The sequence below is a fragment of the Wyeomyia smithii genome, chromosome 3 (genome assembly GCF_029784165.1).
Source record: "Wyeomyia smithii strain HCP4-BCI-WySm-NY-G18 chromosome 3, ASM2978416v1, whole genome shotgun sequence".
In the NCBI taxonomy this organism is placed as follows: domain Eukaryota; kingdom Metazoa; phylum Arthropoda; class Insecta; order Diptera; family Culicidae; genus Wyeomyia; species Wyeomyia smithii.
The window spans coordinates 133070913-133089189 of NC_073696.1; the positions used below are offsets into that span (position 1 = coordinate 133070913).

Genomic DNA, 18277 nt, shown 5'->3' on the forward strand with positions numbered 1-18277 from the left:
GTGTGCATGTTGATTTTGCTGGTCCAGTCGATGGTGAATACTATCTTATCACCGCGACAGTTTCTCTAAATGGCCTGAGGTGGTACAAACTCGGCGTATCACTTCTCACGCAACAATTAGTATTCTGCGAGGAATATTTGCTCGCTTGGGAATGTCCGAAATCTTAGTGTCAGATAACGGAACTCAGTTCTCCAGCGCTGAATTTGCTAACTTTTGCATGGCAAACGGAATCAAACACATAACAACAGCCCCATTTCATCCACAGTCAAATGGGCAAGCTGAGCGTTTTGTGGATACGTTCAAACGCACCGTCAAAAAAATTCAAGAGGGAAGAGGAACCATCGAAGAAGCCTTGGACATTTTCTTGCTTACGTACCGAAGTACGCCTAGCCGCTCCTTGCCAGAAAATAAATCCCCGTCTGAGGTTATGTTTGGTCGGCAAATCAGAACGTGTCTCGAGTTACTCCGTCCGCCAGCTATCCATGAGCCAGATTCAGTTGCAGAGCCGGGCAAACAAACAAGGTTTTTTAGCAAAGACGATCTAGTTTATGCCAAAGTATACACACGAAACAGTTGGAAATGGGCTCCTGGTATTGTATTACAACGCCTGGGTGATGTTATGTACAATGTGTGGGTGGAAGACCGTCGAATGCTGCGTTCACACATTAATCAGTTGCGAAGTCGAACCGCAGCTGATTCAGTCTCAAATCAGTCGGCTAATAATTTGAACAAGAAACTACCGTTGGAGATATTGCTTGAAGCCTGGACTTTGCCTAAACCTAGTCCAACTCCCCAAGGTTCGCTTCCAACTCCGGCAATTCCATCACCATCTGAAACATTGCCATCGTCATCTGAAACATTGCAAGCCTCTACACCAAAACAGTCATCATCCACTCCACGGCGTGAAGAGCCGCACAGTCATGTATTAACACCATTGTCACCTGTTCAGTCCCCAACAATGTCAACGTCTACATCATCCGCTTCAACCGAATTCGAATCAGCAGTTGAGGCAGATCCAGTGGTACCAATTCCTCGGCGATCTTCTAGGGATCGAAGGCCGCCGAAATGGTTTGATCCGTACCACCTTTATTAAGAGGGGAGATGTTGGAGACGACTGTAGCTGTCGGAGTGCCCCCCATTTGTGAGTGCACTCCCCACAACGCTGAGCTCTCGAAAGACAGTTTCTGTCACTACGACGATGCTGGTAGGCGCGTATATGAGGAGAAGAACAATGGTCATTGTTAGTTGTTACCTTCCGTTTTAAGCAGTCGTCGAGTCACGATATTTTAGTAATAAATGTTGATTTTAATTTGTTAAATCCGCGTTTGACATACCGTATTGTGAAGGCCCCAACGGAGGACTCCAAACAGACTAAGCCTGTATTGGTGAGATCTGGCGTAGAAAGCTCTATGCGTTCCCAAGTATGATGACAGTTCTACAAGGTATGCTACATTTTTGTCTATCCACGCACACAAACAAATCTCGTTATGAAAAATTTCGCGTTTTGTATGGAATTCAGAACATTTTTGGAAATTTCTCGTTTCATGTTGTTTTATATCTGATTTTTTTGGTTGGAGAGTGAATCTCCAGTTGAAACACACTAGAAATTGATATTAATTTAGATTTAGTGTGAAAAATTGCGACAATATGTCGAAATAAAATATATAAAAATGCTATATTTCTAATAGTTGGAGCATAACCTTAGTCATTGTCATAGCTCATGACTTTTGTTACTGTATGAAACATAAGCGACTCAATTTAGAAGCGCTATTAGAGTACAAGAAAAAAACGAAAAGTGCAAAAAGGTTACCGGCAAATTGATGAAAAACAGCATACTTTACCGCAGCATGTTTATGTATTCCCCACAAATAAAACATGTTTCAACATCATTTCTATAACTTTTCAGGAAAGCATGTTTTATAAGTTTAGTTTAAAATGCAAAATCATTTCAAATTTCATACAAAATTGGAAAAAGTTCATAACGATCACTAATACTAATGCTTCGACGTGAATAGCATACCTTGTAGAACTGTCATCATACTTGGCTATGCGTTCAGCTGAATCGATCCTGAAGATCGATTTTTCCCTGAAGATCGCCCAATCCTAGTGAGGAGGTTGCCGTCCAAGCTTCTGCACATATCGGCTTGCGGCACGAAGCCTTTGCGGGAGCTGTTCTGCTTCTCGTAGAACTTCCGAGTGTCGTTAGCTTGGTACAGCTCTTCCATCGCTACGCGATCTCGGTCCTCTAGCTGGCGCTTCCTTCTGAGGAAGTTTTGGCTGTTCCGAGCCTGTCGCTTTCGTTCCACGTTCGCTCTCGTACGGTGTTGCAGCATTCTCGCCCGTGCTGCATTCTTAGCAATCAAACAAACCATAGTTCAATTTGAAACCTGAATTAGACTACAACAACATGATCTACCACTACTCTCTCCCACTCAGCGAGAACATTCCAAGCCAGGAGGTACAATTGATTTTGAAAATATCGCCAAGGGGTACGCGGACAAATAAAGGTTGAGAACCGCTGGTCTAGATCGCAAGGTTAGGTAGTAAGCTATTTGTTAAAGAAATATAATTCATTATGTTACCGACCATACCGTGGAGTAGTTCACTCCAAAAACGATCCGAATCACCTCCTGAGTTCGAACGAAACGAATGCAGCGACTAAATGTGCAATTGTGTTCCAGAAACCTTCTTTCTGTAAGCATTCAGAAATATAGTGCCATCTCCTGTCAGACATAAAAGGCCAATCTTATTTGACTATACTATGTCGGGTCTCGAGTTGCACAAATTCGAGATCTTAGAGTTATTCTGGATACTACGCTCTCATTCAAACTGCACTACAACGAAATCATATCTAAACTGCCGTTCTACACATAGTTGTCCCATGTTACTTTTGGTCGATTTTCGTTTTTTATCACCAATGAGTCTATTTTCATGTATATTTTTGAAAAAGTTTTAAAAATAACATTGTTTGTTCCGAAAATCTTGAAAAACCATACCAAGTCTGTTTGTCCCATCGATGATTTTCTACATATATTTGTCCCATTAGACTTTTTCTATTCTAATTCATCCCACTAACCACTAATTCCCATGTTTACAACTTGAGAAGTGCTACAGGGCACTAAAGACTTTCTAACAACGTTTGGTTACATTACGGGTTTCAGAGAGTCGGTACCGAAAATCACTTTGCTTGATTATTCAAATGCGATACGTTCATATCTTTGTTAGGGATACCTAAACCTTGTTTGCTGGTTTGTAATTTGAATGCTTTTCCTTTTAGAGCATATGAGAGGATAAATGGTTGAGATTCATACTAATTGGAAGTTGGAAGAACTGTCTTTTGTGGGCAGCCAAAATGGTAAAAGGCCAATAACTTTCAAATATGATAGGAATGGGCAATCTTAAAAAAAAACAATTTCTTTTTGTAATGGTAAGTCATCTGATACTTATTCAATCAACTAAATTTTCATCTCGAGTATCATCACTTGCGTATAAAGACAAGATTAGCGTGATCATTTTCGTGAAAGATTAAACAGCCTTGTATCTCCAGTACGAAATTTGTATTGAGAAACATCGAATGCACGTGGAAATTACCTATTAGAAGGCATATTTCTCGGCATTTTTGTCCCAGTGGGTATTTTTATGGAAAAGAATGTTAAATCGAAAAACCTTCCACTAGATTTATTGAAAACAGTCTATTGCAAGGTAAAACTGGTTAGAAACCCATAATTGCATTTGTCACATTGCCGCAATGCGTAAAAGTATTGTAAAACTTTAACAACGTTTTTCTCATTTGTATGATTTGGAACATGGGACAAATATGCGTAGAACGGCAGTAAAGCTAGTCGACAATTCGTTCAAGATAGCCAACGAGTTCCGCAATCCGTTTTGCCTTAGATCACTATACTATTCTTTTGTGCGATCGATCGATCCATCAATTTTGCTCTGTTGTATGGTGTCATTCTCCATCTCCTGGATAACTAGAATTGAATCTGTGCAGCGGAAATTTGTACAATACGCTCTGAGATTCATTCCCTGGCGCGACCCCACACATCTACCAGCCTACGCTGAACGCTGTCGGCTTTTAGGAATGCAAACCCTAGAAAAAAGAGGTTTTGAGGCTCAAGCTTTATTCATAGGTAAAGTGCTTCTAGGTGAAATCGATGTCCCGGAAATTCTCGATCACCTGGACATGTATGCCCCCGAAAGATCTCTTAGACCCAGATCTCTGCTGAGCCTGCCCCAACGCAATGTGCAATATGGTCAGTTTGACCCAATACGCTTTATGTTGGCCAGCTTCAATACGGTTACAGATTCGTTTGACTTCAATGTTACTGAAACAGCTTTCAAAAACAGACTTCGTGTACGTAGATACATTTTGTGATCGTTTATTGACTTTATGTTAGTATTAAGTTATTCAATAAGACAAGGTATGTCAGATGAAATCTTAATAAATTATACAAATTATACATTTCAAGCATTTTGAAAATCAGATATTTTCTTCTACTATCTTGATACTTGGTAAGTTCACGCTATTTCCTTAAAATTTAATGTATTTAAAGCAAAGTTATAGCGATGCTACATTACGATTCGGTATTCAACCTTCTGTTTATTATTTACAACTTCGCGGTCAATTATTTATGTCGTTTTCGTTTTTGCGGTGTAGCTACCCCGCGGACTACACTTTGTCCTATTCGCGTGTCAAACATCAGGTTGAATTTTATTTATTTTATTTTGTTATTTTGTCATTTTTCATTAAATTGGCAAATTTTTCGTACAGATAGCACAAATGCGATAAAAGAAAATGGCGATAATGACCAAAACAAAAGTGACAACTACCTCTGGTATTACGCACAGCATTGCAACTGCTCGGAAAGTGTTTTTTCCAGCTGCAAAGCGTAGTCGGATAGTCCTGCCGTAAAAACGAATTCGACATTAGTGTGCATGACACTTGCGGGGCTAGCGCTACAATCCCACTGTAACTTCACAACCGTCGGCAATGAAAACCCTGTAATTAAAACAAAGTTTTGTGTAAAAGTGCGCTGTGTAGTGTCGCTAGTCGAGAAATACGGGTTTCAACTGGGGCGACAATAGCGCGGTAAATCTCCATGCTTACTGCGCTAATTATTTACTGTTAGGAGAAGGCTTTTTTCACGGCTTACAAAACCCGGCTAGTTCTTTAGAGTGTAAACACAAGCAGCGATGACGTCATCCGAATCGTCAAAGAAAACAGTGTAGTAGGCTCATGTGTATGCAACTGACAACACATTATAGATTTCAATTGTGCCGCAGGATAATAAAACTTGACGGTTGAGATTGTATATTTTAGATAACATTTTGTTTAACGGTTCTCTGAAAAGCGTAAGAAATATTATTTTGTTTCATTGATCCTTTCAGGCCATTCCAATTGCACCCAGCAAATGAGTAACTGCAGCAATACAGAAAAAGGAAACGAGCAGATGAATGATTCCCTACTAATTACTACCATGCTGCTACAAGTTGTGAATACACAGACTTCAGAGCGTGTTGAAGAAATAAGTTTCGCATTAGATGGCGGTTCAAAAATTTCGTATTCTCGAACAATGTTCTCATACAAAAGTTCAGCTCAATTGGACTCCGAAAAGTTATGCCTCAAAGCGGTCCAAGTTTCCCTATTTTGACTGATGAAGTTCATGAAATGTTCATTTCAACATCGAACTGAAACAGGGACGGTTGACGGTAACAAATTTTTTAATGTCAAATGTTTTGAAGAGCATAAAAAGTCAAGATCTGGTGTTTTCTAAAAAATTCGAAAAACTCGAATTTCTGGTTATTTTAGGAAATTTTTAGGCTGGAGAACTCATTCATTTGTGCTAGTAGTATTTTTTGCACCACGATTTATTTTTGAATAAAGTTCATGTAAAAATGGTATTGATTATCAATATTGTTAGAGTCAGGACAATTCACTGGTGCATCTGTGCAAAGTTCCAGTTAGATAAAAAATAGTCGATTTAAATGGTTATTTTCATGGAATTGCATAGGTGGTCTTATGAAACCCAGTCAAGAATTCAAGAAGCAACCACTTGTTAGAGCTAAAGCTATAGATAAATGCTTTAAAATGTCCCAAGATACAGATATTGCGGTCAAAGTTGAACAGCTTATTTTATATAGCAAAAACGAATCACTTAACAAAACCAAAGCTGAACAATGAAAAAAGAATAGAAGCAAACTAAATAAAACAATAACAAATTCCATTATTTAGATTTTTAATATATAAAGTACAAATAAAAAACATGAAAACCAATAAAACCAGAATTTTCCCACCGATGAGATCTGATTATATAGATTATGATGACACTAGGTTGTCCAGTTCTATATTTTTCAGCTCCTAATACTTAGAGGTATCGCTTAATGAATTTTGGTTGAATCCTGAAATTGGTAATTTCCTGGACTAAAACTGGAACATGACCGGATGTAGCCAATGTGGTTCTGAAAACTTGGTTTGATTTCCATTGAATTAGGATATTCCCATGAGGCCTTTTATTGAAACAGTGGTACATAGTTAAATTGTTGATTAACGAAATGAACATTCATTCATTACTCAGAAAGTACAATGAACGTTACAGTTTGTAACACTTCAATCATCTGTCAAATATCGCTTAACGATACATAATATGCATAGCATTGAATGTGATCATCATTCAAGCCACGTGGTAATGGCTTTGTACACAAGTCATTTTCACCGCAGTAGCTGATTTGTTTATTTCAACAATTCAGATGACGTCACTAAAAAATAACAGTGCGGGAGTAGCTAGCCTTGTTTTTGTAAGCCGTGGTTTTTCTTCACGTTCAGTATCATAATGACACATCGATAAATTAATTTTGGGAATAGGTCGAAATCTAGTAGCAAATTTCTGAAATTTCTTCCTGTCAAGTGTCAACCTTGTTTTGACTCGGAGCTAACCTAACTGCTATCAAAACGTTTCTTTATTTATTCTTCAGTTTAGCATAGGTTTAAATCCTAGTTATCGGGCATCCAAGTATGATGACAGTTCTACAAGGTATGCTATTCACGTCGATGCATTAGTATTAGTGATCGTTATGAACTTTTTCCAATTTTGTATGAAATTTGAAATGATTTTGCATTTTAAACTAAACTTATAAAACATGCTTTCCTGAAAAGTTATAGAAATGATGTTAAAACATGTTTTATTTGTGGGGAATACATAAACTTGCTGCGGTTTAGGTAAAATATGCTATTTTTCATCAATTTGCCGGTAACCTTTTTGCACTTTTCGTTTTTTTATTGTAGTCTAATAGCGCTTCTAAATTGAGTCGCTTATGTTTCATACAGTGACAAAAGTCATGAGCTATGACAATGACTAAGATTATGCTCCAGCTATTAGAAATATAGCATTTTTATATATTTTATTTCGACATATTGTCGCAATTTTTCACACTAAATCTAAATTAATATCAATTTCTAGTGTGTTTCAACTGGAGATTCACTCTCCAATTAAAAAAATCAAATATAAAACAACATAAAACGAGAAATTTCCGAAAATGTTCCGAATTCCATACAAAAAACGAAAATTTTCATAACGAGATTTGTTTGTGTGCGTGGATAGATAAAAATGTGGCATACCTTGTAGAACTGTCATCATACTTGGATCGAGCATATCTAATAGCGAATTCCTTTATTCCACTGCGTCAGTGCAAATCTACCCAATTACAAAGAACAGACATTGCGATTTACAACGCATGTAAGAAAGAGATGCCAGATAGCTGTTTTCGAAGTCTAAGGGATGGGCTAAAATTGTTAAGACTGACCAATTTTATAGAGCCACTGGGAGGTGCTGCCTGGTTTTAAGAGTAGTTAGGTTTGCTCCAGGTCAAAACTAGCTGAGCTGGGGATATGAAGAAACTCCCTATTACCTGCATCGCAAATCATCGTTTCTTTTATTCAGCGGTAGGTTGCCTTTGACCAAGTGGATAGGGAAATTCGTTTAAATAACACACTCGATTTTCTGCTCCAATTGATAACACCTTGTAAGCAAATTCTCTGAACTGACGAAAAACTCATTACCATCCGCTTTTCAAAACAGACTGCAAACTTGCTGCTACGTAGCTCTCTTCCTTCAAGTTGAAGTACTCCTGATGACTTTGAATTAAAACTGACCACATATGTAAGAGTGTCCTCTTTAGGGAATTGTAATTATAGAGCGATATTGAAAGGAGGAAGAGGTTTCGATAACTCTTTCCTCTTGCGAGAAAGCTCTTATAACAAAACTGACAGAAGGAATTTTGATCCTCTCCAGGGAATTGCTGAGTTTGGCTAAAAAAAACGGGGTTCCTTAATGACATGACAAAAAAATCATCCTTCTTATAATAAAACTGGTCAGAGGAACGTTTGTAAGTCTGCATGGAATTGGTGTAATTGGTGATAATGGCAGCAGGGCAACGTTCCCTCGGCAAGAACTTTTTTTAAATAAGCCAAATATGACCACATGGTTGATTGGTTGCAATATACTACAGCCGCTGGCTGAACCGTCACGTTTTTTTTTTTTGTCGAGTCTTTTGTAATGTGACAAGTCAAAGGAAATCGAATTTTCAATAATTTTGGTTTAAGCCGAATGTATGCAAGAACGTTGAGAAGCAGGAGAGACAGGATTGAGAAACTTCGGAAGTGGAATAACCATCGGTGATGTATTTATTTCCATGACACTCCAGATAGCTAACACACAGGACAAAACTCATCTTATCTCTTTTTTTTATAAATATGCGCCTCGTGTTAAGTGGAGCCATAAACGTTTTTTTGAAGTACACTGCGCAAAAGACCGCACCAGAATTCATAATATTTAAACGGGTCTACTACGAAAGGCTGAAACTCAAAAGGCTGAAACACGGAAGGCTGAAATCCGAAAGGCTATAATCACGAAAGGCTAAAAGCTACATAAGGCTGAAAACACGAAAGGCTGAATCACGAAAAGCTGAAAAATCATAAGGCTGAAATTCACAAAGTTCATTTCTAAAAAAACACTCGCGGCCTACGGCCGACTCGGTTGTCCGAGATGTATGCTGTCCTTACTCGCTATCGCTCGTTCGGACTAAACTAGGGGATCACCCCTATGAGTCAGTAGACCTAGGAAAACGAACGAACCTATACAGAGGTGATTTCTGCGGGGGGGCTGCCCCCCCGCAGTGGCCGGCGCTTCCGACGGCGGGTCGCCGGCGCACACTCGCGGCCTTCGGCCGTCTCGCCCTGAATCATCTAGGAAACGTGTACAAGAGTCAAGTGTGTATAGATTCAAATGTTGCCGAAAATTGATTTTCCATTGCACAAACCAATTGATACTCAAACATTGAACTCTGCCACCTTATAAAGGTTTGTTATCCATGTGTCCGAATTTTTCAACGATTATGATTCAAGTTACAAAAGTTTCAGCCTTCCATGTTTCAGCCTTTCGTTCATTCAGCCTTTTGTGGTTTCAACCTTTTGTGCATTCAGCCTTTCGTTATGAAACATACTTTTCAGCCTTTCGAGTTTCAGCCTTTTGAGTTTCAGCCTTTCGTTACTAACCCTATTTAAACAGCGGTTTACGTAAGTGATTATCACTGGTATAGAAAAGTTAGTAATTGAAATGTACCTAAAGTTGTGAAAATACGAGTCTTTACTTCAATGTTGCATTTAACTTTTCTACCTGACATTTTAACTTATAGATAATAATAGTATAGACATCTAATTCTATTATAATTCATAAGCAGCATTCATATAGGTATCTGGAAACGATAAAAGTGGATTAAATCGTTTGCAAACATCGTGAGAAATCAGAAGAATTCACAGACACGTTTCGCTAATATCCTACGTGGAAGAAGCAAGAGCGCGCATAGACAGGATGTGATAAGAAAGGTACTATTCATTTTATGGGGAGTCTGTATTGTTTCATCTAAAATATTACACCCCGCGAATCTAATGCGGTAGGCACTGCTACCAGCGTTGCGGAATTATCACCTTTACCGACAGTCACTTTTTGTTTACTGTTTTTAATTTGCTGACTAGTTTTCGTAACAGAAGAACCAGTATCATCAAACTGCGAAGCGACAGCTTGCTTGTTTATCTCTAATCCTTCCAAATTACACTTGGTCATACAATCAGTGCCTGGATTACTTTCCTCACTGTCTCCGATGAAACCATCACATAGCCCCTCTTCTTCCTCAGCGTGGCTGTTTTCACTGTCTCCGTCGGTTTGATTCTCCATATCGCTCATTTTATCATCCACTTCGTTGTCTTCGTCTTCGAAGTCATCAAAAGTCTCCCGCGAGTCTTGAGCTTCCTGTTCTAACTGATTAGGATCCATTTTAAAATCAAGATTGGGTTTATATGACTCTTCCAATGTTTCTTTTTTTTCCTCTTGATATTGCTTAATTGCTTTTCGCTTCGCAATCTCTGAACATTTAGCACAATGATAAACAATTTTACTATCTCCAAATTTTTCTTCAATGCTTGTATACCATCCGGATAGACTTAACGCGTTGACCTTACTCTTATCATTCCAACAAAGAATCTGTGTCTTCAGAATCTGCTCATCAAGCTCAGTGATGCATGGATCGTCTTTAATTTTTTTAATTACTTCATCAACGTTGCTCATAGATCTTCTCTTCAATCCACTGTTAGCTGCTGACTCAACACACCCAAAGGATTGTAATGACAATTTGCCATCTTTGTCGGCTCCCATACTTTTGAAGAGTCTTTGTCGTTCGTTTTCCATCGGTAATAATTTTGCCCGATTCGCAATATTTTGTAAAGTATGGAAAAAATTATAATTTTCGTTACGTTCTAACGACTCAATTGCATGAAGCCATTCTTTTGATTTTTGTAGAGCATCACGCAGTTGACTATGTGATGGCAGAAAATCTTCAATCAAATGCGCTCTTTCTAGTAAATTTTCAATTTCACTTATTTTGTGCCGGGTTTCTGTTTTGAAACACTGGCTGGCTGATTGCTCCCAATCCACTATCTGCAACAAAAAAACCAGTTAACTTCGTGTCTGTAAGAAATAAACAAACATAACATAATTTCATACTATACCTGCAGCATAATTCCATGAAGCTCAGCTAGCTCTTTTTCCAAAACAGTATGTGGAAGAATTTTCATTCCCTCGTCCAGCATTCGCTTGATTTCTTCTAATGGCATTCGATCAATGGTGTTCTCTCGTAGTAGACGGACTTGCCTATACCACTTGTATTGTGTTAGTCGATCCTTCAATTGTGTAATCTGCGGCAATTCAATGCACAGTGAGTTACCTTCATCAATCAAATGTGTTAACTGCTGAATATTTGTATCTTTGAAACGAGTCTTTAATGCACTTTCAACTTGTTTAACCCATTCCTTGCCAATTTTTTGAAGTTCACGAACGCTATCACCTTCGCGAATAATACAACGCAGGTTATTTATCTCGTTTACAAACATGTCCAGTTCTTCTAGGGTAAGTTTATACTTGGCACATTCAGCCGTATTTCGTGTTCTAGTACGAATTTTGTTTATGTCAAGCTGCTGTATAACAGTTATGCACTTCTGCGCCTCTAGAATGGAAAAATTCAAACGTTCTAGGATTACACTGTTTGGAAATTTTTGTGTTTCTGCTTCTTGAGCTATTTCCTGAAGTTCATCAAGAGTGATGTTAGTATCTATTGCAGGATCCAGTACATCACGCACTTTGAAAAGCCATTTTTCAAACGATTCAGCCTTAACTTTCAATTTTTGAACCATTAACGGTAATTCGTCGAGTGTGTAACGGTACTTAAGAGTGTGGTTCTCCGAAGGGCATTCACATAATTCTGCAAAGTGTCGAAGACAAGCTAGATTTGTAGTACATTTACAGGTGACCGCAGAAAGAAAACATGTCGTTTTACATATTTCACATTGTCTCGCATCATCCGAGAGAAGTTCAAAAGCCTCACGTTCCGCATTTGTAACACCCTGTCGAGTAAAAATATGTTTCAATTGTCATTTCAGAATAATCAATTTTTAAGACGTAGTAATGGTGGCATGCATTAGTTTCTGGAAAAAAATCTTTGATTTTTGGGACACCGGCACAAAATATCAACATCAATAACAGATAAAGAGATAAGGTAATGTTTCTTGCATAAAAATAACAATGGACCATAAGTTTCATAAAGTCTTTGTTTTTCTTGAGCAAAAACAATTCCAAAATATTTCATATAATCTTTGGATTTTTTTGCGGATCAAATTTCAATAGAGCATTGAATTATTTATTTATTATTATTTTTTATCTTGAAGGAGAATTGTACACATTAAAATTTGCAATAATTTATTACTAGATATTCTTGCATAATGCTAAATTACCTTACAAGCACATAGGCGTAACCAAGACTAGCCAGGATTTAACTGGGGGCGGGGATAGGGCCTTTCAAATTTTTAAATTTTAATTTTCAAAGGTTAATTTAAATTGTTATTTAAAACAACGAGAAATAAAAAATAACGGATAATTTTGCATTAATGTAAGGAAAATGATAGGTCATTGAATCCAATCACCAACATTCTTAATGTCAAGAGCCAGGGGTGCATCGCCCCTCATCCCTGACCCCGCTTCGCTACGCCTATGCTAATGTGAGATAGATTGAATGACCTATTTCGATTAACTTGTGTACCGGTCTTCTGTGTATATTTTCAGGTCTATTTGCTTCCGGTGACCGAATGCTCAGTGAACGTAAAGTACCCATACCTTGGGTAGATTCGTAGATCGGTATCTTTTCAACCGCATAAATATTGCTAATGTAACACAAGCACAGCGTGTGCGAAATCACAGTAATGCTGCCAGTCAGCATTTTGAGTCTCAACTGGTTAGAACTGAATAGCGAATTTCTTTAGTGTTCAGTGGAATAAAGAAATCCGCTATAATTTTCACTATTATAAGCTCGTTCGTATTGAAACTGATATTCGCACTTTACAGCTTCAACTGAGAATCTACCACTGACAGTGAAAATTTGCAAAACTGGTTACAATACTGATCAGTTTTGACGATCCATTGTGTAGATTTTGATCATGCAACACACGACACGGGAAATCAAATTTCTATGCTATGGCTTGTAGGTTTAAGAGTACTTTACGTTCGGAAAAAATAATCACTGGATAAGTTACGGGCCATTTGCAGGATTGGCACCAGCGTCACAGGATTTAAAAATAAAAAAGATCTTATTAAATTCTGTGAGGATGGCGCCAATGACTTTTCCAACCAAGCAATTAAACACACTTTCTATATATACAACGAACTTAACGAAGAAAATGAAAAACCGAACAAAAGCGTCCTGGATTGAAGTTATCAATGATAACTGATTCGAAAAATACTATACAGACCGTACTCTTGCTCTATGGAGATTAAGCACTTGTACAAAATTTTGAGCGATTTCAACGTGTTGAATAAAAAAGTGATGGTATTATCTTATTCAGAGCTAGATATTAGGAAACATATTTATTTGAGCCGGATTTTCGTGATTGATAAAAACGATTGATTAGAGTACAACGATACGTGTTACATTCTTACCCATTCCAGTAAATTCTTCCTCAGTTTTTTTTCTGTGTCCACCATCTCTGCCATGTCTATATAGCAAGCAGTTGCTATGCCAAGATTCAGCCGATCAGGCTCGAGAGCCATCTTGCACACTAGTTCATCATGTGAGAAAACACAATATCTTCTCAATTTGGAGTAATGGTTTACGCATTCCCGACCCATTTTCATCCAATCGGCAGGTGCAAAATTCACAGCTTCTGCGAAATTATATCCTTGATTGAAACCAGCGTGATAAGCACGTGGGAAGGTAACTACAAATTCTCCTGCGTGCTGATCTGTTCTATACACTGGAACTGTAGCATTCATAAGAATATTTGGGTTCATGATTGTAACCAGCTGATGCAGCAAATCAGGCTGAGATTGAAATAATTCTGGGGCAGCTGATTTCATTGCTGCTTCAAAATCTTCCGCACGGCTACCCGGAACACCGTACCATGTTTTTGGTTCTCCCCAATGCAAATAATTAATTGAATAACTCCAATGATCCTCGTTATGCCAACAAAACGTAGCAAAGCACATTCCAACGTACATCCATGGAACCTTCATACCGCTGATGTCTGCATTTATATGACCCAGAATAGATTCGTCCAATACTGGTAAGTTATTTAGATTCCAGCTTGATTCTGCATATTCTTGATCTTCTGGTAACAAATAAAGTGATGATTTTGTTGGAAAACCACTGCCATGATCCATGGTATGTAGGTCAGCTCCATACTCTACTGTGACATCCTCGTCAATAGATGATACGATTCTCCAAAATTCCTTTTCTACAAGTTCACTAGGAACCAGATGAACAGGCATATTAAAATAATTTGATTTGAATTGATCAGCCATTTCACCAAACTGCTGGAGAGTGTATTCACGTTGTGCTTGCTCAAACCCAAAAGCTTCAACAGGCTTAGAGTTCTCCTCAACAATACATTTTGGACAGCGCCAATCACCTTTTGGAATCTCCTGTAAAGGTGGCAATAAGCAAAATGTATGATATGATGCATCACACCCGTCACATAATAACATGGATTCTTCGACGTCCCCGCGGTTACACATGTGACAGATATACTTTGCCATAGGATCATGTGGATTAGGGGCATATGATGCATCTGGCTTGCCACCTTTGACAGATCCATTTGTACTGTTGCTGAAAACATTTTTAAAGCGATACTTGTTTGGTGAAATCCGAGAAATATCATGATCTGATCCAATACTGGCTGATTTATTCATCTGTGCAAAACGTTGAGATCGCCTAGCTGTAGTGGCAGGTGGTGGTTGCACTTGTTGTCGAGCTTCGATTGAATGAGGTTTGTACTCACAATCTTCCTGTTCGGTTTCCAAATTTGCCAAATCAATAATCTTTCCGGAACGATATATGTCAAATGGATATAGAATACGTTCGTAGTGTGCCTTTAAATTAGTACCCACGTTTCTTCCTTGCTGATACCCCATGCGGCAAGCAACTCTTGACCATTTACGCTCTTTCGTAACAATTTCGATACCGCCTTCATCATTTATTACTTTATGCAATGTGTAAAGGTCTAATGGCTTGCGTTCAACCATGGGAATCTTCAAAGAGGAACCTTGTAACTCCCAAAACTTTGCAATTTGATCAAGGAAATTTAGCTTTATACGTGTCTCAGCTTCTAGCTCATTCAATCGTTGAACACGAGGAACAAACGTCAATTTTTCAACATCTACGGTAAATGGTGGTTGCCAGCTCTGAAATTAAAAAAAAAAAATATATGTATACATATGAAAAAATTACGTCTTACATAAATTTCAATGTCAATTTTCTGAATACAATGAACCAATCTCGTATGGGCAGTGCCTTGTTGTTTTTTTTGCGAGTAACTGTAAAGTGTTCAAATCAAAGGCCTATTCTGTTTTGTGATATCAGACGCATTTCTTTTGGAATTCAATTGAAACTTTGTGGGTCTGTAGGCCTTACTAAACCAAGCAAATTTACATACTTTTTTTTGAAAATTTATATGGACTAACCAGGGACATAGTGGAATGCAGAGTCTCAAAGCGGTCAAAGTTTCACTTTTTTGACCAATGAAAGAAATGCACAGTTGTTCGCAGGTAGGAATTTGAAGAGTTGAGACCTTTTTTTTTTTAAAGGGGGGATTTGTTAGTAGCTTAAGTATTTATGATAAATATTAGTAAATAATGAGTATGTGTGTCCAATCACAAATGGTGACTTCTCAACACTGTTAGAAATTTGTAATTTTAATTGTTAGGATTTGTTTGCTTTCGCAATTAGGACTTATCATTCGTAGGGATTTAAACCTACTTGTCAGAAAAGGGGAAGTAAACTCACAACTAACTTAATTGCTAACTTATTGGCTATAAAGAGAGCTTATCGTAGCAATTGAGGATTGCAACGATTTTTGTCGAAAATTGTTAATAATTTTATTTGACATAGCTTCTAATGGTTCAACACCAGTAAGTCTATGTAATTCGAGTGTACCAAACCAAGGAGGACGCTTCAAAATCATTTTCAGAATTTTATTCTGAATCCTTTGGAGCGTTTTCTTCCTTGTTGAACAGCAACTTGACCAGATCGGTACAGCATAAAGCATTGCTGGTCTAAAAATTCGTTTGTAAATCAAAAGTTTGTTCTTTAAACAAAGTTTAGAATTCCTGTTAATGAGAGGATATAAACATCTCGTATATTTGATGCACTTGGCTTGTATACTCTCAATGTGCTCTTTGAAAATAAGTTTGAAGAGTTGAGACCTGAATCCATCTATAAAATTTTGTTTTACACAGTTCGGCTTTCTGGGGCTTCGAAAATTTTCGAGCGGGGTTGAGGTAATGGGAAAGTTGAGTTTTCTCATTTTTTATAAGATAAGAAGATCTCGACGTTTTGATTTTGCATTAGGACTTCTCTCGAGAAGGCGGAACTTTTGGCCCTAATCGCTAAATGAAATTCGAAAAGTTGGTTTTAATTGGTACCCTAGTCAACGATAAAGAAATAAAAAAAAAACAGGTTACCTATAAATACGAAAATTATTGACTGAACAAATGCTAACAAGCGGAAACTATATTATTTTTATCCAGGAACCGACATTCAAAAACGATTGGTAGCTTCGAAAAAAATGTATAAATTTATGATGAAAAAGAATTTGAGATTAACCCTCTAGTGCCCAAGTTATTTTTCAGACGGACTGCGGTAAAATCACTATGAATCTTAATTAACATTTTTGAAGTATTTATTGAAGCTTTTTAGAGGTTCAACTAAAGCGTTTCTAAAGGCGGCATTGGGCGGTAGAGAGTTAAGAAGGGAGTCAAAATATAATGAAAATTATCAAAGCGCTAACCAATTTTTAGTAGGTATCCAAATTCTTAAGAAATTGCAAAAACACTTAAAACAAAAAAGTAGCTTACGAAGACTTATAAAGACTGGAACGCGCAAAAATTGGTCGACAAAAAAATCGTTTCTTTCAGTCAAAATTCGTAATACAAAAATCTTCCTATTCTTATTTTGGTAGTTCAACTCACATATTTAAAGGAAAAAATGTTCGTTTATTATTTTGGTTTACCAAATCCAAACTGCCGTGCCTTCCGCTTAAACCCTTTCATTAAATTTTGTACAGTGGTCTTATCGACCTTATTCGTCGCCAAACGCCAGATAGAATCATTCTGCTGCTCGTTTTCGATGGATTAATTAGTTTTTTTTTATATTCCGTTTGACCAAGTCTCAATACTGCTCGATAGGGCGGAAATCTGGGCTGTTAGGAGGGTTGTGGTCCTAAGGTACCACAACCACGTTGTTCGCATCGTACCACTCAATCGCCTTTTTTTCCCATAGTGGCAGCTTGCCAAGTCCGATCAGAACAGCATATGCCTGTTATGTTGCTCTAGGAATGGTAGCAGCCGATTTTCCAGGCACTCCTGGACGTAGATCTCTTGATTGACGATTTTGTAGTGATGGAAATGCCGCTTTTTAGACCACACGTGCATATGGCCTGCCAGACGAGGAATTTTTTCGAGAACTTCGATAGGTTGATGGTTTCGAAAATGTAGGCCATCTTCCCTTTTCCTGGTACGGTATAAAATTCCTGTCCCGGAAGCTGCTGGAAATCAACCTTCACATAAGTTTCGTCAACCACGGTCGAACTTTGCAAGCAGATAACAGTTTTCCGGACCACCACTTTGCCGAGGTGTTTTGTTCGAAATCTGGGTTCGCCACCTTCACCGTCTGTCACCTTGCGTCAACGTCGACAACCCGGCTCGTTTCTTAGCCTGCTGCACATAAGTATGGGGGACAATGAGCTTGCCAGTGAAGTAGCTGATGGAAAGGTTAGGATTCCGAATATAATTCGCTGCCACCTTCTTCATCGTCGCTGCTACGTCTGAATTACGATTGCCGCCGCTTCCAGGCTTCCTGGCGGTCGACAGACGCTCCCCGAACACTTTTAAAATATATGTTACGGTTGATTTGGTCACATCCAGCAATTTTGCCAATTTGAGGTGCGAGAACGTCGGATTCTCTTGCTGCGCGAGCAAAATTTTGACACGCTGTTCCTGTTGCTTGGACGCCATTTTGAAAACTAGAAAGCAACCGGTGAAAACTCATTTTAGCAACCATTGTATACACACTCAACTTTAGAATGCAACATTTCATGGTTTTTTAATGCATTTTCAACAGAAATACACCAATTTGAAGTCGACCAATTTTTGCGCGTTCCAGTCTTTACATACAAACTGTT

At 38.1% G+C, this 18277-nt stretch overlaps 1 protein-coding gene across 2 annotated transcripts in view; it reads right to left on the minus strand.

Annotated features, from left to right (window-relative positions):
* Nucleotides 1-9612: 9612 nt before the first annotated feature.
* LOC129732822 (lysine-specific demethylase lid) overlaps nucleotides 9613-18277 on the minus strand; it is a 47523-nt gene continuing 38858 nt past the window's right edge. For both annotated transcript variants that reach the window (XM_055694102.1, XM_055694101.1), the window contains 3 exons: nucleotides 13542-15281; nucleotides 11066-11956; nucleotides 9613-10994 (listed from right to left, as the gene is read on the minus strand). In XM_055694102.1, the coding sequence (XP_055550077.1) occupies nucleotides 9924-10994; nucleotides 11066-11956; nucleotides 13542-15122 (3543 nt within the window). In that variant the 5' untranslated portion in view covers nucleotides 15123-15281 and the 3' untranslated portion in view covers nucleotides 9613-9923. The remainder of the gene's footprint in view (nucleotides 10995-11065; nucleotides 11957-13541; nucleotides 15282-18277) is intronic.